Here is a 16,540-nt window from a genome sequence, read left to right as displayed (position 1 = left end):
CTAGCTAAAACAGATCTAAACAAATATGTTTGTAGATGCATTGTGATGTTAGAGGACAACAGAGGATGGTCTTTTTCACTGGAGAAAGCCTTATTACAGAGTATGGACTGAAAGTCACCAGAAGTGATGGTTTATTTATTTTGTTTGTTTTGTTTTTTCCTACACAAATTGTTTTTTTTTTTTTTTTTTTTTTTTTTTTAGTTGACTGGTGTCCTGTCAATTACTTGCTTTTATTCTAATTATTGTGTATATAAACAAGCTTTTGTATTTTCTGAGTTGTTTTTTTTTTTTTTTTTTTTTTTTTTTTACATTTCACAGAGCGCAAAAATTTGGCTACTGCATAACATGAATTCTTTCCAACTTCTTTGGGCTTGAAAGAACTCATAATTTCCATCGACAATCTCTCCCGCTGGCCCAACTGCAGTTTATCAAGCAAACGTCACATGTAATAAACTGGCTGCACGTGAGCCGGAGCGCTCAGAGAAGAATAATTCCAATGCGCATGATCACGCGTTCCGACTGCGCGCTCTCAATACTGCCGAACGCGTTGTATTACGGTGCCTAATTTAACATCATATAAAGATTAAAAATGTAACTCCGTAGATGTGGACGACAGGATTTAGTTCAATTAAAGGTGATGATGCGAGGATAATCACTGCCAGTCAAAGACCTCTTCAGCACACTGGACAGCACTCATCAACAATGACCGATACTTAACGGCGTTCGTTTTTACCAAAGCAGAATGGAAAGAAGCAAAGATGAGCCACCGAGGACCCAGAGGGATATCACGAACAAGAACTCACGACAAATCAGCTGCTATTGACTTTGGACAGAGACATGAACTTATTGGATATATTTCTAGAGTTACTCATCGTTGTCATTGCTGTTGTGTCACTCGTGGCGAACTTGCTGGTGTTTGTATGTTTCACCTGCAGCGCACAGGTTCGTGCACAGGTGCCAGGGATCTTCATCATGAACCTTTCATTCTGCAACATCCTCATCGCTGTACTAAACATGCCTTCTACTCTACTTGGGGTCGTAAAACACCAAAAGCCTTTCGGCGACCACTTTTGTTATACTGTGAGTTTTATGGATACTTTTCTCACTACCAACACAATGTTAAGCATGGCAGCTCTCAGCATAGACCGCTGGATAGCCGTGGTTTTTCCTTTGACTTATTCCAGTAAAATGAGACTCAAGAATGCCGCACTAATGGTCAGCTATGCCTGGCTTCACTCGCTCGTGTTCTCTCTCATTGCCCTCCTGCTATCCTGGGTCGATTATAGTCCCGCGTACGCGTCATGCACCGTGCACCTGGGAGACGATGCTGAGAGCCGCGGTCACTTCATGGTGTTCACCGCGGTGTTCCACGCGTGTACTTTCGCACTCTCGCTTTTCATCCTATGCGTTGCCTACCTGAAAGTGCTACAAGTGGCGCGCTTCCATTGTAAGAGGATAGATGTTATAACGGTGCAGACACTTTTACTACTTGTCGACATTCATCCAAGGTACATTTAAAACATTATATAAAAACAATTACAGTGTTGCACTTTACATTATATAAGCATGTGTATTCGTGACGTGTTTTTGAAACTTTTTAGTGTGAAACAACGGTGCTTACTGGAGCAGAAGAAAAGGAGACAGAGGGCCACCAAGAAAATCTGCATATTCATCGGGTCGTTCGTCCTGTGCTTCGCCCCCTATGTCATAACACGGTATTGCATTATGACAATACACTTTAGTAGAATAGAGAGCATAAAATAATAAAATTAATAACTATTATAAAATTTAGAACATGCTTTTGGCATGATATAGTATCTGAGAGAACAGATACTACTTCCTTTGCAGTAAGTGTTTGTGTACAATAGTACCGTTGTTACATTTTTGTTTTTTTACTCTAGTGAGTATTTCTCAGAGAGATAATAATACATAATTGTAAAACGTTTGTACACCTGACATGATGGAAACAAATATTATGAATTAGTATAATTCAATCATATGTTCATATGTATCACAGTACAAGGGGCTAGTAGTCACATTTTTTAAATATTTAGGTTTATTTTTGAAAGCCACTTTCTGTACATTTATATACCTTAAAGCAATGGATACAGTAAATGTATTGAACATTTACACTGTTACTGCCATATAAAATAATAATAATACAGTTTGTTGCAAGTTGGTCCCTATTATGTAGTATGATTATTAAATAAACCCCTGCGTTAATCTGACTACTACACTGCATGCTAGAAAATGTTAAATCTACTAATGTGTTTAAAATGGTCATAAATTTAAATTTCTTTCAATAAGTGTCATATTAAATGTTTCTATAATAATATAGATTATTCTTTTCTCCTAGACTGACTGAACTGGCTCCTTCAGTAAAAATTGACCGTTATTGGGGGATCATGAGCAAGTGCTTGGTGTACAGCAAAACTGCCTCTGACCCTTTTGTCTACTCCCTCTTGCGGCAACAATATAAGAAGGCCCTTTTTGGAGTGTGCAACAGGATTTTGGGACGGAACTCATACACACTTTCTGGTCACAGCACTCCCTCAGGCATGGAAAATGAATGCTACTCACAAAGGGTTAACAAGCTGATGGAGGATAACTGTCACTAGAGCAGGTGAAAATGTCAACTGACACCTTCAGAAATATTTGCTCTGCGGTGGGCTGGCTATCCAGTGGCTAATAACTGCTTATCATTTCTGAGATAATGGTGACATTGTGTCATTTCTGTCTGTTAAAATCTTGGTAGGTCAAAATGTTTGCCAATCACTGGATTTTTTTTATTGAGTTCAGACCATGATGTTTTGCACTTATCTGTTGTAAATATATGACTTTTATTCACAGCATAGTAGTATAATGTGTATTATAATGTACATTCTAAAATAAAATTATAGTAGAAATGTAAGAATTGTGATTTCTAAGCTGTTTTCCTCATGGGGACAAAAAAATGTCCCTGCAAGGTCAAAAATTACTGTGGGGACACTTGGTCCCCATAATGTAAAGAATACTAGGAAGCCCTCTACATTAAATAGCATGAAGACAAACCTACATGTATCAAAAAAAAAATATATATTCTGCCAAGTAGCCTTTGGCTGGGCTGCAAGGTCATTAAAACTTGTCCTAAGGCCATTCCAGTATTGTCTTGGCAAGGTGTTGTAATTCTGAAAGGTGAAATTTAGCTTCTTTTTTTTTTTTTTTTTTTTTTTTTTTTTTTTGATTCAGTAGTCTTTTCATCATCATCATCATCATCATTTATTGTGTAGAAGTTATATGTCTTGTAGAAGTAAATTACAGTTGACAGTCACAAGAAAGAAATATGTTGAAACATCAATCATACCAAGACCAGTATTGGGAAGGTTACTTTGTAAATGTAATAGGTTACAGATTACAAGTTATCCTATTTAAAATGTAATAATTAGTGTAAGTAGTTTATTAAAGGAACGGACCTGATTACATTGGATTACATTTTGATTACTTTTCTAAGTTTCTATATAATGTTTTCAACTGTTAATCATTTCCAAACATTTACCTTACACCTTACTAATTTACTTACTCCTTACTACTTACTTACTAACTTACTACTTACTAATTTTTGTCAGACTTTCATCACTTGAATTAAGATTACAGTAATTTAATTTTAAAGCACAGCCACCACAAAATCAGACTTGACCGCATCTTTTTACTTTGAGATCATTCTGCAGGTAAACACAGATTTAAAATCACAAGAAATTATATATATATATATATATATAAATATTAATATGAAAAATATTCAGATGTAACCCTCTTTGTGATTGTTAACATTTTCATAAGTAACTGTAAATTAATTACACTTTTTTTTTCTCAGTAACTGTAATGGATTAGTTTAATTTATTTTGTAATTATTATTATTATTATTATTATTATTATTATTATTATTATTATTATTATTTTGTAATTATTTTGCAGTTGTGCTGCTAGTCTAACTCTCTGGAAAAAAAAAAAAAAAAAAAAAAAAAATCTTAATTTGTGTTCCGAAGATGAACAACTGTCTTAAGGGTTTGGAACGTCATGAGGTCATGAGACAGAATTTTCGTTTTTAGGAGAACTGTCCCTTTAAGGAGTTATTTCTACAAGAAAATACAGTAAGTATAGCCGGGTCTACGCGTGCCTTTCTGAAAACTGTCCAGGCAAGTGAAATTTACCACACACAGGGAGAGTTAAGCTCTTTAAGATGAAATCACATTTAAAAAAAAAAAAAAAAAAAAAAAAAAAAAAAAAAAAAAGGTCAGTGGTTTTGAAATAAGGCTATACCGCAAGGAGGTAAATGTGAAGTCAGGCTTTCCTAAAGCACTGTAATTACAGTGGGTCCCAGACACAGCAGAAGAGCGGCCGCCTACCGCGTAGAAACTTTTTTTTTGCTGTAATTTGATCATTTGGCAGCGGTGCTCGTGCAGACTCTCCTTTAAGCGATGGGGGTAGCCGGACATTTCGGAAGATGATCAACTTTGTACGTCGTAGCGACTGCCACATCATTCAGTTTATGGACAGCAAAATGTTCACGGTTGTAATACTTTTAAGCGCACTGACGACATGCTTGAGCCTCCCAAGAAGATGCACGCCGGAAGAAGCAGCAATAGGTAACGTTATACATTAATTCAGTGTTGCATCAATTTTAGTAGGCTACAGTTAACTCATGCAATTTTATATAGGGCAAAACCTGAGAGGTTAAAAAGTATAGTTACACTACTTAGTCAAAGTCTTGAACTCTCTTTTGAATTAAGTTTCTCCTGATCTTAAATACTTTATTTATTTACTTTATTAAAATAAAATGGCTAAAAGTTCGACAAATGTAAATTGTGACTGGAAATGTATTATTGTTGTTGTTGCTATTATTGTATTGCAACAATATAATTGTTTTTTAAATCAGTGTTTTAGTTTCAAAAAGTACTTAAAAGTCCCAGCACTTTAAAGTATTGTTTAAAAAGCATCCCAAGATGCACTTCATGAAGCTGGTTGGCTGAATGCCCAGAAATGTAATCTAGGCAACGGGTCGTTTCCTTTAGGGTTCTCAAAAACAAAAATATTAGTTTTTAAATATTAACATCAAAATGTTAGTATAAAATATTGTTTTTTAAAAAACTTTTAAGACACTATTAATGTAAATCTGGAAATAGTGAAAATAAAGAAACGAGTGGGTGTGTACAAACTTTTTATTGTCAGCATAAATGCTTGTTTAGCTTGTTTACAAGTGCACGCACCATGTGTGCAATGGCCTGAAATTGTCATGCAAAATTCGTGCAGAAAGATGGTTTTCTTTCCACTGTGTACTCTACTGCCATCTAGCCTCCAGATACCAGACTTTGTAATGGTTTGTTATAACATCCTCTGAGAATTGTTGTTTATTTATTTTTTAGGAAGATGCAGAACACCTGCAGAAGATAGTCGTAAGTATTTATTTTTATTTTGTTGTGCATATTGAGCCACATTATGGACTACCAAACATATCTTACATGCAATTATTATATCTTGGTCCTTGGTTTTCTAAAATTTAGAGTGCAAAAATGCCTAGTGTTTCACAGTTCTAGCCTGTAAGGTATGGGGGAGAAATATACTCTGAATACCAAACACCACTGCAAGATGGGACTTGTCTATACATCACTGAAGAAAGAGAAAGACATAATATATTCTCCAAGAACCTAGGCTAAATTAGTAAAAGATTTGAGATAGCATATACAAAGGAACAGTCTATCACTAGTTTAAAGGGCCAAATTATTAATGTGATATAATAAAGGAATAGTTCACTCAAAAATAAAAAAAATGTACTCACTGTCAGGCCAAGATGTAGAAGAGTTTGTTTCTTCATCAAAACAGATTTGGAGGAATTTAGCATTAGATCACTTGCTCACCGATGGATCCTTTGTAGTGAATGGGTGCCATTAGAATTAAAGTTCAAACAGCTGATAAAAGCATCAGAGTAATCCTCAAGTAATCCACCAAATAGTCCATAATCCATAATAATAACATTCACTGATGTCCTCTGACATCAAAATCCATGGATATATATATTTTTTAGAACAATTTAGGACTTGTTGTGCACATTTCTCTTCTGGTTCAGAAGAAATGATTTTTTCACTGGAGAAAGAAATGTTACAGATAGATGATTTGCATTTTAGATGTAAGCAATGGTATTTTCCACAAGTTGATATGATTCTTTAGGGTCTTAATGAAAAGTCTATAACATACATTGGTTAAAAATGTTCAATGGTAGTGTAAAACAGCACCCTTTGTACCTCATCAAAAGTAGCTCTGTTCACAGCAGCCCGTTTTGGTGTATGTCCCTTTAAATGCTAATGAGCTCTGCTCACCCCGCCCCTCTTATCGGTGGTGTGACAAGCAGTTCTCTCTGAGAGTGTAAACTTTAGCCGCATTTAGCTGCAGAACTTGCTAACTAGCACGTTATTAGGAAAGGCGATTTGCAAAGATTCATTAAAAAACTCTTATACTCACTTCTTTTGTAGATGAAACTGGATCATGAATGATTTGCGTGAACATAGACGCATTTAGGTAAATTGGCATTCCCTTCAAAATTCCCTTTTCCAGCATTCCCTTTTATCAGCTATTTGGACTCTCATTCTAACAGCACCCATTCTCTGCATAGGACCCATTGGTGAGCAAGTGATGCAATGCTAAATTTCTCCAAATCTGTTGTTATATAGCAACAAACTCATCTACATCTTCAAAAGTAAATTTTCCACAAATTAACATTTTTGGGTAAACTTTTCCTTTAAACAAACGAGACCCATGAGTGTCTGTCATTTTAAGAAGGTATTAATAAACTGTCCTGGACAGACTGAATAGGTGAAGAATTTGTGCTTTTCTTTCTTGAAGCTTTAATGTCATATATTTGATACATGAGGCCCTCCTTTTAAAATTTCATATTAAAACATTCCACTGCAGATGACATTCCACAAAATATTTGAGTCCAAGAACTGGGAGCAGCTATAATAAACCTTGACTATTACAGTTTCCATATTAAATTCAAATACTTCTAGACCACACTGACTGACACATTCTTTCTAAGTTCATTTCTTTCTTTCCTATCCCTAGTGCAGTGTACAGAGATGGTGCTTGGTTACTGTCAAGATGTGCCCTACAGCCACACCACATTCCCCAACATTGTGGGCCATCGTTCACGGCAGGACTTAGAGATGGGTGCAGAGTACCTGCTCTTGAGTGTGATCCACGGGCTGCTGAATGGAGAGTGCACTCCAGACATCCGTCTATTGGGCTGCTCAGTATTGGCTCCCCGCTGTCAGGATAACAAAATAATGAAGCCGTGCCGCAGCTCGTGTGAAATGGTGAAAAAGAGCTGTATTCATGCTTTCGAGGCCATCCAAATGGCATGGCCTTACTTTTTGGACTGTGACCGATTCTTTGTTGGGAATGAGGAAGGCTGTTATGACCCACTGTCAGAGTTAAGAGGTAAGAGTTGTGCAGAAATTAAAGTAGTTGTGAAGTCATAACTTCATGATGTTTATTATCTTCAAGGATAAGGGTTATACGATATATTTAATGATTTACTTACAATCTATTTATTTATGATACATTTAAAATCTATAACTGTAATTTACTCCCCTCAGATAAGCAGGAAGTGGCCTTTGCCAACATATCTGATGGTGGTCATTTCACTGTCATTCAGTTCACTTACCACACCAACTCTCAGATGCGCAGCATCCTGAAGAAGACAGCAGCAAAATGCCAACATATCTCAAAAACATATAGCATTGGACGTAGTTTGGAAGGAAAAGACTTACTCGCTATTGAATTCTCCAGTAACCCTGGACAACATGACCTATGTGAGTATGAGGTACACTATCGTTATAAAAAGCTTGGGGTCAGTAAGATTCTTTTATGAAAGAAATTAATACTTTATTCAGCAAAGATGCATTTAATTGTTCCATTTGTCTCTTTACTGCCCTCTAGTGGAGCCAGAGATCAAATTAATTGGGAACATGCATGGAAATGAGGTTCTCGGCCGGCAGCTACTGATTTATCTCACTCAGTATCTGTGTTCTGAGTATCTTCTGGGCAATGAGCGAATTCAGACCCTCATCAACACCACACGCATCCATATCCTACCCTCCATGAATCCTGACGGCTATGACATTGCCGCTGCTGAGGTAGCCGATAGGAACGACCCCGAAAACATCTACCAGGAAGTAAATATTTTGTTGTCTGAGTCTGTCTGCCTGTCTGTTTGTCGGCTGACTGACCATTCCAAGCTCCCTGCACCAGAAAGTGTCCTCCGGAACAGGTCAGACCTCGGAGGAAGTCTATGTCAAGGCAACCACAGCCCTTGCTATTGTGGAACAATTGTGTTTATTACTGCCTGTTAAATCAAAACCATAACAAAACAAGCTTAAAAGGGTACAGTTGGTTCAGTGATTCAGCTATGAACTGAAAAAGACAACTGGTAGAGGGAGGCCTTGACTAACCACTCTAATAGACAAGTCCGTATCTTCTTTGTCATATAACACACCAGTATTTTAACATTAGCTTGCAAAACTAATAGTAGATTCATCTAAATCATTTTCTTTGTCATATAACACAGCTATATTTTAACATTAGCTTGCAAACTAATAGTAGATTCATCTAATTCTTCTCAGAATCTTCATACTGATCACAACGGGTGATGTTTAAAGGGGACATCGGATGCAAAATTCATTTTTACATGGTGTTTGCCTATAAATGTGTCTTAGCAGTGTGTGGACACAACCACCCTACGATGATAAAAAGCCATTCACTCTTTTTTTTAATCCTAAAAAAACCTAAACAGTCCCAATTATCAAGCCGTTTTGATTTTTTAAGTAGTATGATGTCATACTGCTTAGGCCCCACCCAGGACTGTCCCGTATTAGCATATTCCCAACCTCAGCCAGTTCTATGCCGTCCGCCATTTTTGCAGTTTGATGTTATAACGAACATTAGAGTTTTAATTTTCACCTGACATCAGAACCACAGAGGATGCAGTGGATTAGTTTTGTTTCTGATGATAACGCTCCACCAAAAAATGGAAGTGGGGGTGGAGTAAGCAGTAGCTCATTATCATTTAAAGAGACATGCACCGAAATGGGTCGTTGTGAACAGAGCTTTGTCTTTGACAAGGTAAAAAGGGTGTTGATGGATGTTTGAGAGATTTCATGAAGACCTAAAAAAAATCATGCCAACTTGGAAACTGGGCATCCGATGTCCCCTTTGAGAATTTTAAGACAGCTTAAAAAATGTAAAGATTCTGTATTTTATAAATAATAACAATTGTTTATTTATTTGTGAAATATAACAATAATTCCATTAAAAAAAATATTTTTGATTAGCTAACATAAAAAACAATGGGAAATTAGAAAATAAACCAAATTGGGCCATTCATTTAACACTAACAGACATATCTTTGCCTGGTTCTGATGTTTTCTGTCTTTTTATTGTCATTTACTATCTACAGTCTAATAACACATGCCTTCTTATTGACATTCTTTCTTAATATCTTAATGTTTTGATGTTCTGATCCATCCTATGTGTTAAACTCCTTAACTAGTAATTTAGTTTGATGTGTAGTGATGTTTTACAAGTGAGTTGTAAAATGAGTAATTTGTATGGTTTTAAAAGGATAGTCCACTTTCATTTCTTTCTTCTATGGAGCGTAAAGGAAGAAATTTTGAAGAATGCTGGTAACCAGGCAGTTTCGAGTTCCCATTGACATCTATGATATTTGTATCCATACAGTAGAAGCCAATGGGAACAGAAACCATTTGCCCAAACTGATTCCTCGAAATATCTTCTTTTACATTCCACAGAAGAAAGTCATACAAGTTTGGAATGACATGGGTATGAGTAAATAATGACAGAATTTTCATGTTTGGGTGAACTGTCCCATTAGATATTCAGTCACTCTTTTTGAAGCCCTGTTAAAATTTGCCCATGGTTTCTGACTGATGAGATTTGTAACATTTAGGGTCATGAGTACAATGGATGGACCAGCGGTCGGGGCAACGCACAGAATCTCGATCTGAACCGCAACTTCCCTGACCTCACCTCCATCTTTTACAATCGCCGTCGCTTCAGACATTTCCGTAGTGACCACATCCCAATCCCTGACTCCTACTGGTTAAATAAGGTAGAAGTATAAATGCACAGCCATTTCTATCAAACATACAGCAGCAAAACATAAAATACACTTGATTCATGTTCTGTTTAAATATCTGAAAAACCTTTGAAAAATTGGAAAGCCCATTTTACTCTGGAATGAAAAATTAAATATAATGATTTAGAGGAAAGCATAGATACATAATTGCATGTATTTATTTATTTTATTCATAACTTACACATTTTTTTGTCCAGGTGATTGCACCAGAGACCTATGCTGTAATGAAGTGGATAAGATCCTATCCTTTCGTTATATCTGCTAGTCTTCATGGAGGAGAACTGGTCATCTCATACCCTTTTGACTTCTCTAGACACCCTCATGATGAAAGGATGTACTCACCCACACCAGATGAACAGGTGAGTAAATTAATGTTCATCCGCCTGCACTTACTGTTTTTTGCTCTTGCTTAATCATTTGCTGTGTGTAGATTTTTAGACAGTTGGCTCGGACATATGCAGATGCCCATGCCACTATGTCCAACAATGACACAGAGAGATGTGGAGCCTCATTTGCCAATAAAGGAGGGATAACCAATGGAGCCCAGTGGTATAGCTTTGCTGGAGGTAAACACTTTTCTTAAATGAGGAAGACATTAATCTTACATTTGGCATATTTTATTGTTGTATTGTCCATACGTGTCACTATCTATTTTCCATGTCTGTTGTTATATCAGGGATGTCCGACTTTAACTACCTGCACAGTAACTGTTATGAAATCACTGTGGAGTTGGGCTGTGATAAATTCCCCTCCGAGGTGGAGCTCTACCCTGAATGGCTCAGGAATAAGGAGGCGTTGCTCAGCTTTATGGAGTTTGTGAGTTCATGTTTTTATTGGGTCATTGAGCTAAGCATAAATTGCAACGGGCTGGACTTTTATCTCTGTTATTTAATATTTCCTCACATGCTATATATATTTAATTTAGTTTTTTTTTTTACTGAAACTACACAGAACTCTATGGAAGCCTGTTTCCAATACTGAATAATAAAAAAAAAAGGTAATTGCAACTTTTTATCTTACAATTCTGACTTTTTTTCACACAATTTCGAGTTTACATAAGGAGAAAAAAAAGACTGATATGTTCACAGAATTGCGAGTTTATATCTTGGAATTCTGACTTTATAACTCGCAATTGTGAGTTTGTATCCCACAGTTGTGCCTTTATTTCTCAGAATTGCGAGTTTATATCTCACAATTCTGCGAAAAAATTCAGAATTGCGAGTTTGTGTAACGCAATTCTGAGAAATAAAGTTAGAATTGTAAGATAAGTCGCAATAACCTTTAATATTTTTTATTCAGCAGCAAAAACGGGCTTCCATAGAACTCTGACTCTTATAAGCATAATTAAAGGACATCATGACACATGAAGAACAGTTAATGCTTTGCATTTTTTCAGTTTTATTTATTTAATTTTAGACAAAACACTACAGGCAGAAACTGTAAAAAGACTAATTATGGTAACAGATGAGGTAAATAGAAACTTCATCACTCATCACAAAAGAGTTGTCAAATTACTTGCAGGTCCACAGAGGTATAAAGGGCATTGTGAAGGATGAACATGGAAATGGTATTAAAGGAGCCACAATATCTGTTAGAGGGATACGACATGACATCACTACAGGTAATTATTTATAATAAAGTCACAACGCACTTTACAGACCTCTTGTTTTTCTTTGCATGGACCTGAAATGAGTAGATGTAAATGAGTGTTGCTGAAGCCTCTGTCTCTCTCTATAGCTGAGGATGGTGATTACTGGAGACTGTTGAATCCAGGTGTCCATATTGTGACTGCAGCTGCCTCTGGCTACTCTAAGGCAACCAAGCGCATTAACCTGCCAAGAAACATACAGGTGGGCCGGGTGGACTTTGTGCTGAAGAAGGTCCCACGAGAACCCTCTCTTGACTACTTTAACATCCCTGAGCTGGACAACTATGAGCGATTTGACCCATTTAATCAGTTTGAGCAGCACAGCCAGAGGGAGCTGGGGGAGAATGGCGAGGAGAGGACTGAGAAGCCCTGGTGGTGGGCTTATTTCAGCCAGTTAGGCATATCTGCACCTACCTGGCTCCTGCGGAACTACTAGGGACCCTCCAGACACCATTGGAGACCAACACGATACCTAACTTTTGCACCTAACCTTTACTTGATCTCTTTATGACATGCAAAATGTGCAGCTAACCACTGGGAATGGTAAAGGTTTTACAGCTTTTGCATTCTGTACACCACCGGTCAAGTATTTGGAATACGAAGTCTCTTATGTTCACCAAGGCTGTATTTATTTGATCAAAAACACAGTAAAACAGTAAAATTGTGGGGTGAAAAAAGAAGAAAAAAATTATCTTCTTAGTATTGAATGAGAGATGTTTTTTAGTGCCAAATCGGCATGCTAGAATGATTTGCGAATGATCATGTGACACTGAAGACTGAAGTAATGTCTGTTGAAAATTCAGCTTTGCATCACAGGCATAAATTACATTTTAAAATATATTAAATTAAAACAGTTAAAATAGTTCACAATCTTACTGTTTTTACTTTATTTTAATGCAGCTTTGGTGAACAAAAGTTACTTCTTTCAAAAAAAAATCTGAATTATTCCAAACTTAGTGTGTATTAGGCTGATATAGTAGTAACAGTATTCACCTGTACAAGTAAGAGAAAGATTTGCTTGTTTTCTCAATTGTTTTTATTCAGCACTAGATCAAATTCCCCAACTACAGCTATGAACAGATCATTCTGATAAAGTTTGGCAGCTAGACATGGGATGGATAGCATTGCATAATAAATAGTAAATGATAGCATTGCTGGGATCTCACAGTCTGTTATCTGTTGTCAGGGTATGTTTGTATATTAATCTCTTTTCTAGCACATTAAGGATGTTCAGTGCATGACCTTTAAGGTTGTCATTAAACTGTTAAATGTACTGCTTTAATTAAGTTGCCACCTCACACACACTTTTTTTTCTTTTCTCAGACATATTGTCTTTCAAACATGAACTGAACATCAGGTGTGCAAGATAAATAAGGGAACAAACTAATGTGTAATTTCTGATTTAAAAAATAAAAAAAATATATAGTGTACATTAGAACTGGAATTCCTAATACGCAGAAATAAGATAATAAAAAATTGTAAAGGTCCCCCAAAAATGAAAATTCACATTGTGACGGTGGTACATTTAAAAAGATCAGACTTGTAAAGTTTTTGAAAGATGTCTCTTATGCTCGTCAAGGCTGCATTTGTTTTATCAAAAATATAGAAAAAGTTGTGCTGCCAAATACTGTTTTGGAATCTGTGATACTTTTTTCAGGATTCTTTGATGAATAAAAAGTTTAAAAGAACAGCATTTATTTAAAATTGAAGTCTTTTCTAACAATGTAAGTCTTTGCTATCATTTTTTTATCAGTTTAACACATCCTTGCTGAATAAAAGTATTAATTTCTTTAAAAAAAAAAAAAAGAAAAAAGAAAGAATAAAAATGTACTGACCACCAACTTTTGAACAGTAGTGTATATTGTTAAAAAAATATTTTGATTTTAAATAACTGTTTTCATTTAAAATTTTCTTTTTATTCATCAAAGTATCCTGAAAAAAGTATCACAAAAAATAAAATAATAAAATGAACAAAATCTTAAGCAGCACTAAAATAGAAACATGTTACATGTTATTTTACATTGTAATAATATTTCACAATATTATTTGTTTCTGTATATTTGATCAAATAAACACAGCCTTTATGAGCATAAGAAACTTCTTTAAAAAAAGATTTAAAATCTTACTGATCCCAAACTTTTGAATAGCAGTGTATATTTGTTTCAAATTGCACCAATCATAAAAATGCAATTACAAACACTATAGATTCATAAAATACAGGCTATACAAAAGTTTCTGTTGTAGTACTTTTTTGTTGTTGTTGTTTTTTTGTTTTGTTTTTTTTGCTTACAGATTTTTGAGCCACTAGATGGCAACAAAGTCTGTATAATGAAGAATTTCAGCTCTGAGTTTAATGGCCAGCACAAGTGTAGGCTGCAGAGTACATATTTAGTTTGAGTTAAATGTATTTTGGTTGCTGTAAAATGCTTTCCTTAAACATTATATAGAAAAATATAGAAACTTTAAAAGTTAGAACTTAGAAATGTAGGATTTTAAAACTGGTGGATAATTGATACGATTTTTAAATGGCTGATGCTAATACAAATATCTACACAGGGTATCCAATATAATAAACACCATATATACCCGACTAAATACTACAAATCCATGAGCAAATGTATTTCCATATATGAAATATATTTTTTTTATGAAGTAAAAACATAAAACCTATTAGAAAGTGGGGGGAATATATATATATATATATATATATATATGTATATATATATATATATATATATATATAAACTTTCTTTGTTGTGTAAAAAAAGAAATCCAAAAAAAGGAGGAAATCCAAAAAAAAAAAAAGGTCTATGTAATTGTCCATATCAGTGTCTCTCTCTCAACAATCATAGTCTGTTAGCTTAGAGTTAGCATGACAACTCCATTTGCCTTCAAACCCCTTTACAACTGACCCATAAATGAACTGGTGGCATGGGTTAAAGCAGTGCAATTTAAAGTCCTATGGAATAGTAATGTATATGTGAGAATTCATAGCATAGACATAAGTGTACAGGAGGATTGTTTGTAGCTACATTTAAAAAGCTACAGTATATTATCTCAGTCATCGCAGAATATTATACCTTGAGCAATATACTGAACGCCAAATAAGACATGCTAAAAGCACAATAAGGCATTTGCAATTGTGAACTACAACATCACAGCTGCATCAGTATTCTTTACAGTTGAGCAGGTGTCTGTCCCAGTGGCTTTGTAAAGAAAGTCTCTAATGGCCTGTAATATGACTGCATCACTACACAAGCTCCAAACACATGCTGATGGAATTTAGATTCAGCAAACATCATAACTCGCAGCTGTAAGTGCCCTGGATGCATATCACGCTGCCCATCTTTATTGCAGCAAACAATTTTGACACATTAGCCTGAAGAATAATCTGAGAAGGGGTCAAAGTATAACAGCAAAGGCGCCTCTGTAAGTGCCTTTTCACACTGCTTTGTCAAGTTTTGCAATCTACAACCACTGCGTGTCTTTCCTGCAGCCAGTTCATCTTCAAAGGTTTTTAGTTACACTTAGTAGTCTGACAGCACACCCTCAGGAATAATTACACGGCCTATGTGTTTCACCTCTGAATTAGGCTTTGTCATCAGAACAAAAGCATCTTTCTGAATATGCGGTAAGATATTCTGAATTTTTTTTTATTTTTTGTGTCTTGCACTTTATGTATTCATTACTTATTCTTATGGCACACATATTTTATTTTTTAAAAGACTTGCATTAACCTTGGTCTTTTTTTTTTTTTTTTTTTGCTTTTACTTTTACTATATATATATATATATATATATATATATATATAAAGACCAAGGTTAATGCAAGTCTGACACATAGTATACATCCATCAAATACAAGACAGGCAGTGACTCCTCAAAAAAAATTGTATGAGAAAATATTTAAATTAATAATACAAAAATAAAACTATGCAAATATTACAAAATATGACATATGAAAATGGCCTATAAATCAGTCGGTTTTCTAAAATACAACTGTCCAACGGTTATACCAGCAGGTAACAGTTGGGTACAGTGGGAGTCTGGTACGGCATTAAGGGGAGGACTAATAAAAAAGTAAGTAAACAGCTCACACATTAGATAACCACTTTGTCAAGTCAACATCAAACTTTACATGGCCTGAAACATGAACTGTGGGGATTTTTAGTGAGCAATCATCTTGTTGAAATTAAAGTTACATCTCGTCTCTGTGAGTAGTTTACTGATCTATTGATGATGTTTATTATTAAAAAGAACAGTTGAACATCAGTTAATAAATAAAATATAAATTGTTCAAATAAAATATTTTGTTTAAATTGTTAGGCTATTAATTTGGAATAAATGTTAAATGCTTAAAACAAACCGATTACACTTGGTTTTATTATTTACTTTGTTAATGTAAAAATATAAAATAGATTTTTATTCTGGTAGTGTAAGTATTGTTTATTTAACCAAGAAAAACTGTCTGGGCCATGAATTTACATTTAAAATAAATAAATAAATAAATAAATAATATGAGGACTTTGCCTCCTCATTTCAGAACACCACGGCATATGCTTTCCATAGTAGTGAATGTAGCAAAAATTCAGCTTGTGGTTTAAAAAGATACAGAGTTTGGAATTATCTCTCCTGTTACATAATCAGGATATTTATTTTATTTTATGTACAGCCATTTTGCAGAAGTTAGGTTGTTGCTACCTAAAG

General features: G+C 35.1%; 2 protein-coding genes across 3 annotated transcripts; both read left to right on the top strand.

Annotated features, from left to right (window-relative positions):
* Positions 1-498: 498 nt before the first annotated feature.
* On the top strand, positions 499-3,442 carry gpr78a (G protein-coupled receptor 78a). Its single transcript, XM_051115719.1, has 3 exons — positions 499-1,508; positions 1,602-1,715; positions 2,357-3,442. Exons 1-3 carry the CDS (start codon positions 838-840, stop codon positions 2,616-2,618), a joined length of 1,047 nt encoding a protein of 348 aa, XP_050971676.1. The 5' UTR covers positions 499-837; the 3' UTR covers positions 2,619-3,442.
* An 860-nt stretch (positions 3,443-4,302) lies between these two features.
* On the top strand, positions 4,303-13,661 carry cpz (carboxypeptidase Z). 2 transcript variants are annotated; one of them, XM_051115709.1, is made up of 11 exons: positions 4,303-4,625; positions 5,403-5,432; positions 7,096-7,470; positions 7,629-7,844; positions 7,972-8,168; positions 9,998-10,159; positions 10,384-10,545; positions 10,617-10,752; positions 10,863-11,002; positions 11,708-11,807; positions 11,924-13,661. In XM_051115709.1, exons 1-11 carry the CDS (start codon positions 4,484-4,486, stop codon positions 12,268-12,270), a joined length of 2,007 nt encoding a protein of 668 aa, XP_050971666.1. In that variant the 5' UTR covers positions 4,303-4,483; the 3' UTR covers positions 12,271-13,661. The 2 variants fall into 2 exon arrangements, with proteins under 2 accessions (XP_050971666.1, XP_050971658.1); XM_051115701.1 differs by having other exon boundaries at positions 4,304-4,625; positions 7,972-8,207.
* The last annotated feature ends 2,879 nt before the right edge of the window (positions 13,662-16,540 follow it).

This window comes from Labeo rohita, chromosome 1, assembly GCF_022985175.1.
Source record: "Labeo rohita strain BAU-BD-2019 chromosome 1, IGBB_LRoh.1.0, whole genome shotgun sequence".
Taxonomy (NCBI): domain Eukaryota; kingdom Metazoa; phylum Chordata; class Actinopteri; order Cypriniformes; family Cyprinidae; genus Labeo; species Labeo rohita.
Note: the sequence above shows the minus strand (reverse complement) of the source record. Positions and strands in the feature narration are given on the sequence as shown.